General features: G+C 39.9%; 1 protein-coding gene across 4 annotated transcripts in view; it reads right to left on the bottom strand.

The window, feature by feature from the left end:
- Nucleotides 1–2943: 2943 nt before the first annotated feature.
- ZNF462 (zinc finger protein 462) overlaps nucleotides 2944–8120 on the bottom strand; it is a 95994-nt gene continuing 90817 nt past the window's right edge. For all 4 annotated transcript variants that reach the window (XM_051641907.1, XM_051641910.1, XM_051641909.1 and 1 more), the window contains 2 exons: nucleotides 6912–7026; nucleotides 2944–5691 (listed from right to left, as the gene is read on the bottom strand). In XM_051641907.1, the coding sequence (XP_051497867.1) occupies nucleotides 5493–5691; nucleotides 6912–7026 (314 nt within the window). In that variant the 3' untranslated portion in view covers nucleotides 2944–5492. The remainder of the gene's footprint in view (nucleotides 5692–6911; nucleotides 7027–8120) is intronic.

The following is an 8120-nucleotide window of genomic DNA, read 5'->3' as shown; positions in this document are numbered from 1 at the left end:
CATGTCCTTGAGGTAGATCACACCTCACCAAAAATGTGGCCTTGCAAAAAGTCAGCCAAGCTGGAGAAATCAAAGAACACCCAAGAAATGGGGAAACATGAAATTCAAATAGGAAATGGCCTGGCAGTGAGTTCTGGTGGTCTCTTATCCAACTTGTTGCCAAAAGCAGGGTTATTGCCAACACTAGACCAGGTCATTCATGGCTTTGTCTGCATTACTCCAGAAAACCACCAACACTGAAGACAGTACGTGCTCATGGGGTGACCTGCACCAGTGCTGCACCACTCTCCCAATAGGAAAACTATCCTGTTGTCCAACTGGAATGTCTTTTCCTTTTATAGCCACCCATGCATGAGTCCCATGAGTCTGGTGAATCCAGGTTTCTTCTCTGTCTCTGCCTTGCACTGTACTTCCACACACAGGTAAGTAACTGCAAACAGCACGAAAGACAATGCTTTCAGCTAGGCTCTCTGAACACTATTTGAGCCAAATAGGCACCAGCATTTTTTACCTAGACTTTGGCTGAGAGGATTGCCTTTTAACTTATGTCACCCAGCCCCACCTTTGGTACACACAGCATTTTCACCCATTTCATTCATCTGAGGACCATTTGGTATGTGCAGATGAGAAGACACTAAAAGGTTTACAAGCTGCATCCTGGATGGACTTTAGCCTTCAATGCTCAACTTTGTACTACAGGCTGGTCAAACTGAAATCCCCATTTCCAGCAGTGGTTGGTGTGAAGGACATGGAATTAATGATGCTGCAAATAATGAGAAGTTTCTCTAATATCTTAAGCCTATCTTGGATTAAAATATTCCCTTTTCCAAAATTTTCTTACCCAGAATTAATGTTGCTATCTTGCAACTTTGGAGCCAGACAGCTGGCTTTCCAGGTAAAATAGTCCTGTGCTACCAGAAAAATATTGAAGAAAGATTTCAGTGTGAGGAAGAGTGGAGAAACTTGGGGCAGTTTCCATTGAAATGTACTGAACGTCTGCAATTGTATTAAGATGTTTTCTTGAAGCCAGGAGACTGACTTTTGCTGTCTACATTCACATGAAGTCTTCTGCGTGGCACCATTTTCCAAGATAACTGGGCCACAAGTATCAACTTTTCACACAGTCCTTCTCACGTTGGCGATGAGTGGACTTTCTGCTGGAAAACCTACAGCTCTGGGCCTATAATGCTTACTTTATGTGCCCCTGCCAGTCCTGTGTTGCTCCTGAGTCACAGGGTAACCTTAACTGTTCAACTCTTCTCCAGGGGGGCTGTGTGTTTGCAAGGGAGGCAGATAGCAGGGTCCCTTCCTATAGCAACTCCTGCAGTGCCTTTGCACCGGTGTGAATATGATGGCAAGATCTTTGCATAGAAGGCATTCAGGCACTCTAGATCAAAAGGAAATGCCAGCAGTCACCTAGCAATAACATGGCAAACATTTACCCAGACTTCTTAAGCAAAAGAAGGACAATGAGCCTGTGAATACAGTGTGTGCAGAACACCAGTTGTCCCACGGTAGAAATCCTCCCTATGAAGTCCAGGGCTCCCAGTTATGAGAAAGGGAATTATCCTGCAAGGCAGAGAGGTAATGTGAGTAAAGGGTCATGTCAGAAACTATTTCCTTCGCCTCTTCCCTCTAACCCACTTGTAATTCAGTTCAGCACAGGAATGTCAAAGCAGGTGGACCAGGCATATTCAGTCAGAAACCTAACATGGGAAAACCAAGGGCTTTGTTTCAAACTCACACAATCCTGCCATGGAGGCAAATGGGAGGGATAATGCAACTGTAATACTCTGGAAATCATCTCAGGGTCTTTCACTACTTAAGTTGTGTAGTTCTTGCTAAATGATGTGCCGCTGAGCAACCCTTTCTCTTTTTAAGTTGGTGGAATTGCAGGTTAGCTCTGGGCTAGAACACACAGTGTGCAAATTATTTGTAAGTCTCCCTCATGAACAAATATTTCCAAAGACCCCTTTAAAAAGGCAATGTCTAAGAGCCTAAAACACAGGGGGTTTTCTGTCTTGTGTTTTTGTTTTGTTTTGTTTTGTTTTGTTTTGTTTTGTTTGTTGTGGGTTTTTTTGTATGGTTTTGTTTGGTTTTGTGGGTTTTTTTTCTTTTCTTTAAACATAGGATATGGAATTAAGCACTTTAATAGAGATGTATGTTGATTCCTAGGGAGAAAGGTGGAAGTATCTAAGCTACCAAGCAATCAAAGCTTTCATACTGTTTAACATACACATTCAGTTGAGATCCAATTGCAACACAATCTAAAAGCTACTTCAACTGGAAACAGGATCTGATTAAAACATAGCCAAGAAACCCCTCTGACATCTTCTGTCTTTACAATTATAAGTCAGTGTTTGGTAAAGAATGATTCCAAGACAATGCCAAAAAATGATGCCAAAGCATAATTTTAAACTTTCAATGGAAAAAAGGGGAAAAATAGCACCTTCTACTCCATCTTACTGGTTGTATATTCAACTCCAATTAAGCACAGCCTCAAGAATGGATCTAGGAGGTCTTCATATATTTGAGAGTACAGTTTCCCAACTCATGAAGAGACTGAGTTGATATTTAACAGCCTGTCCCTACTTACTTTGATCTTTCAAGACAGCCTGCAAAATGTCTTCATGTCTATGCTTAGGTTCAGGGGGAGTCAGCAGACCTTGGTACTGTGCCCTTGACCTCTAACAGATGTTGGGCTGTGGATATTAAGGCATTCTTCAGGCATGTGGTAGACCTCAGCCTTGTGTAAGCTAGGGAAAGTCACCCCCCACCCTGCCAAGATCCCCCTGTCCATAACCTAAAATCCCCTGTGAAACAGGGGAACAAAGGGGAAAAAGGGTGCTTTGCTCCCTCCCAGAGCTGCCAACTGCAGCAACAGTAACCTGTGCAGACCCATCATCAGAGCAGCAAATAAAAAACCACACACACACGAGCACACACTCTTAAAAAGTTTTTATTAAGTTTCATTGTTTTTTTTTTTAAAAAAAACAAACCCGTCAGTGCAACAGTTCAGTATCCCCTTCCTATCCCCCATCAGTAAGCAGTAATTTTAAAATGAGGAAATACCGAGTGCTGAAGCCAATGGGTTAGCATTTTGCTATTATCTCCTTCTGTCAAACTCTGAAAAAGTCCTCTGTATAAATTAAACAATGAAAAAAATGTTATTTTTCAATTCTATGCCATTACAGTCAACAGAATCATAATAATGCATCTAAAATGTGTGACCACAATATAGCAGGTATACATTTTTGAGAAAAGAAAAAAAGGAAAAAAAAATATGACATTCTAGGCTTGTTAAAAGGATAATGGTCCCGTATTTTTTATTAACAGGTTAGCAAAACAAAATCCAATGGATTACAATATTTACATGTTATTTGAAAAATAAAGTAGTGATAAAAGCATGTCACAATCTTTTTTTTTTTTTTTTTTTTCTTTTTCATTTTTGGTAACCATTACAAACACCCAATCCAGGTATGGAACTGTTTAAATACATTTGAAATGAGGCCAATTAAAAAACAAATACAGACACAAAATGTGTATTTATACTTGTCCCTCCAATGTGTGTTTCCATGACATTCCCTCCCTACTTCAAAAAACAAAACAAAAACAAGAAAACAAAAAAATTCAAAAGAATCCCCCTAACACACAACTGATGAATCCCCAAAAAAGCAAAACACCATGCTTCTCAAGTAGCACTTATTCCACAAATGCAACATTTTTGCCATCAATTTAATGTGAAGCTCTCTAGGACACCGTTTCCCCAGCAGCTTCCTATTTTCCCCCCTCCCCCTCCCACAAATCCCCCCGCAAAACAAAAAAAACAAACAAAGACACATGCATTTCTAAAACTAGGTTTCAGTCAAGTACTTTCTACTTTTTGGAAAGAAACTTTTTTTTTTTCTTTTTTTCTTTTTTTTAATTTTTATTTTTGTTCACAATCAGAACATACCATGGGCACCAGATCCTGTATTCGTTGCTTAGGCAAAATTCCCATTGAGTTTGGTAGGCTTTCCACCCAAAAAGTAGTGCAGGATCAGCCACTTAGGTATGCAGGTTCCTATTCACTCTACACTGCTCCCCTCACGCTAAAAGCTAAGGAGGAGGGGAAAAACTCCATCTTGAATCGAGTAAAAGTAGTTCTCCAGGCTCAATGTCGTATGTAACTATTTCACCTCCGCTTGCAAAAAGATGTGTTAACAGACACCCCTCCCTCCCACCACACTAAAACAAAAAGAAAACACGCACACCACAGACAGAAGAAAAAAGGCAGCCAATCTTAATGAAAAGTTACTGGTGTGAGACTGATAGATGTTAATATGACAAGCAACAGAACGGTTATGAGGACCTATGTGTTTGGCCCGCGAGCTGCATAGCTGTGCCGTAAGTTTGGTTCTTTAGTTTTTTTAAAAAAAAAGTTAAAACTTCTTTGTTATATCCACATGTTTAAAATTAACAACAACGACAACAACAACAACAAAAAGTTCTATTCACAAGATCTAGTCTCCTTTCCCTGTCCTCCCCTCAAAAAGAAATACTCATTTTACATGAGAAACTTAATTGTGCTGTATTTGTAACACCTCAGGTTGATAGAAAATAAACATGTGGCAAACAAAACCGCACAATAAGTCACATGAAATCTATCAAATCCTAAAATTATAACTGAATACTAACAAACAGCTTACCTGGAATAAAGGATGACAATTCACAAACAGTTATCTAGGAATTAAAGTCTCTCTCTTTTTTTTGTTTTTTTTTTTACTAAAATAATTAAAAAAATCACAGTATCTTAAGAAATAAAACCCACACTGGGATTTTAAGCACAATTTGTTTTCCTTTCTTTAAAACTTTTTTTCTTTCTCTGTTCACCACCTTGCTCAGCAGTCTCTCTACATTTTAACCACAATGACAACAGGTAGTACTGACAAATGCAGAGATCTCCCTTGGTTAATTCTGAGGTACTAGGAAACAGGTGACTGTTTCAAGCAAAGCAGTTTCTGTTTTGTTTTTGTTTTCTTTTTTTTTCTTTTTTTTTTTTTCCTCTTTTTTTTTCTTTTCTAAAGCAGTTGCATTCAGTCTGGAAAAGCATTAGGTATTAAAACTATAAAAACGCACCCAAATTTGTGCGTTGAAAAGTTGTCCCCCCCCACTTCTTCCATGCTCACGATGCTTCCACTCACAAACAATCCAAGTCTCCACTGCAAAGCACGATGTGTAATGTAGGAATACAGGGAGTTGCTTCATTAGTCCAAGATGAATGTAACTTCCCATTGTCAAGATCCAGAAGAAAAGATGCAGTGATGTAATGGAGCCACTTATTCCATCACTTAAATAATTTTAATATACACACACTCACACGGGTACCAGTGCTTTGAAAATAGATCATTCAGTCCTAAAAGCAGCTTTAATTCTTCCTTCTGCCCACCCCACCCACCCACCCCACCCCATTCGTTACGTTCAAGTACGTTGATTAGAATCACACCAAATGCTTATTCATTTTTGGCCTCCGAGTCGTCTTGGAGAGGTTTGTCAGCAGCTACCATGCTGACCGATGTTTCACTGTTGTGGGAATAGTCGACCACCACTTCAATGTCTTCTTTTTCTTCTGGCAGTGTGCTAACCGTTTCTTCTATATCCTCCTTCGGCTGACTGTCCTCACTGGTCCTGTGCTTGCTTTCACTGAGTGCCCTGGAAAGCCAAGCAGCAGAAACACAGTCAATAAAGAGAACAGCAAAGCCAATCTGCTTGTATCACATCAGGGAGAAAAACAGATCACGTTCTGAAAAGGCAGACACAAGCAGCCACACCACTGCCACCTCATGCTCAGGAGGAGAGGCAGTGGCATCAAGTTACCAGTGGGACCCATGACATTCTAGCTTTGAAACAAAATCTTTATTTGCTCTACACTGGACAGATATGAGATGAGAGGGAAGAACTCCAATTCTCATGTTTAAAAGTTTATTGCCATTTCCCCAGTCCCTTGTAAACAAGACTTACAGGGCACCAAACAAAGGTGCAGGAAAAGAGTACTTTTCCAACAGTTAACGACCCAATAAAACTTTTTATAGGTTGCAAAATTTCAAGTACTCCTACTTAGGCAGAGAAGACAAAGGGTAAGAGAAGTACTATTTCTCATCCTATTAACCTACAATATTGTATTCAAAAGTCTTCTACATGTCAGCAATCTTGAATGAAATCTGCTCTTGGAAGAAACTCTGGTTAGCAAAGGTATCACTGCTACTGATGAGATCTTCATCAAAAGAAGAAAAATTACTGTTCAGGAGATACCTATTTGTGTTTCGTGTCCTCCCAGAGTGTGCAAACTGCTATAGATACACAAAGATCTTCACTGTGAAGATGAACTACTGAGCTTCACTATGCACTTTTTGGGAGTAATTAATTCAGATTGATTTTACTCCCCTTGAAGGTCTTGACATTTCTCTGCATATAACTCTTTGCACTGTTATGAAAGTTTAGCTGCAAGCATGCAAAAGGAGATATAACAATAAAGGGGGGGAAAAAAACCCAGTTCCTTCCTAGCACATTGTGTATAATTTTCCTTCATTTTTATGCTTCTTTGATGGCAAGCAAAAGCAACAGTACAGTCAGGTAAAGTTAATGCAGGGCCAAGTAGTATTCATCTTGGGACAATCTTAAATTCAGAACCACAGTTAAACCCTGCAGTCTACAGCCACCCTGGGCAGCAGAGTTGCAAAGGATGAACTGGAAGTTCCCATGCAGAGGTACCTTACAACGGTACCCACACTTGCGACAGACAGAACTGTTCTTCACAGAACTGTTTGCCTTCACCACTTTAGCTTTTTGGGAGGCAAAGAATGTGGTGGGGGAACACACATATATCTACTGTTACCTCTGGCTGTTTGGCAAAGGAGTGTAAATCAACTTACATGCCGTGTCTCAGCACATGTCGCTCCCACTCTGAGCCTTCTGTAAATGAGCGGCCACAGAATTCACACGGGAAGCGTTTCTCTGGAGCGCCACTGTCAGAAAACATCATGGCATCTGGAAAAAAAGACAGCACAGCCCATGAATTCAGAAGTGCAAGGGCAAGAAGATCCACTGTGATCCTACTCTGACCCCTTCTGCTAAACCGTCTCATTCTTGAGAAGCAAAATTACTTACCTATCAAATAATCGTATTTGTGAAAATGCAACTCCCCCAAAGCAAAGTGATACTGAAAGTGACAAACCCTGTCCTAAGTCTTAAAGCATCTCTGAAAATAAGGGTAATGCATTTCTACTCCCTGTTCCTGTATTTCAACAAATGAAGAGACTGTGGAGCTTTAATTCAAAACCAAAACTGAGGAGTTGAGGGCTGAAATGGCTTCAAAGCAAAACAAACAAAAAAACCCCCACTTAAAGCCCTTCTCTAATTTTTGCATTGGTAGTACAAATTTTAGGAAACAAAGGTCTGTTACATTTAACCTGTGATCCTCATAATAAACAGATAGCCATTCCTCATGAAGTCTCACGGGTAAAGTCCTACATCTTATTGCATAGGTGTGTCATCCCATCCTAATCTTTTATATTAAGTGCTTGGGGCCTCATTTGCAGAAGCATCAAGCATCTAGTAATACCAGTGAAGTCACTGGCAGCTCAGGGAGCGGTATTTCTGAAAGCCAAGCTCCATGTGAACACAGTCAGCTTTAACAAAAGATGAAACATTTTCTCACAAATTAAGAAGATCACCACACAAGCCATTAAAAATAATTGCATGGACTATCTCACTTGCTTCTTTTGCTGGAAATGAGACAGCACCATCTGCTCAGAGGATTAATTCCTTAGCAGGGATCATTTGAACAGAGAAATCAACAGAATGTCTTTCTTACTCCTCCCAAACCACACAATGAAAGAAAAGGGATTTTTCTTCATTTTGGTTCTGCTCACTTGGTGTCTTCACTCTCAGATTTAGTCTGTTCAAGATCAGCCTATGAACTTAAAATTGCCCACACATTCCCTATTAACCTTATTTTAGTCCTGTAAATGTTTTTTTGTGACACACTTCCCACCAGTTAGCCTTTTTCTAAAGTTCCATAAGGAGTAGTTTTTAACATTACATTTTTACCTTTCCCCCCAGAAGAAAAAAACCCTCACTTT

This window comes from Apus apus, chromosome Z, assembly GCF_020740795.1.
Source record: "Apus apus isolate bApuApu2 chromosome Z, bApuApu2.pri.cur, whole genome shotgun sequence".
NCBI classification, from domain to species: Eukaryota; Metazoa; Chordata; class Aves; order Apodiformes; family Apodidae; genus Apus; species Apus apus.
The sequence above is the reverse complement of the archived record's forward strand: the minus strand, read 5'-3'. Positions and strand labels throughout refer to the sequence as shown.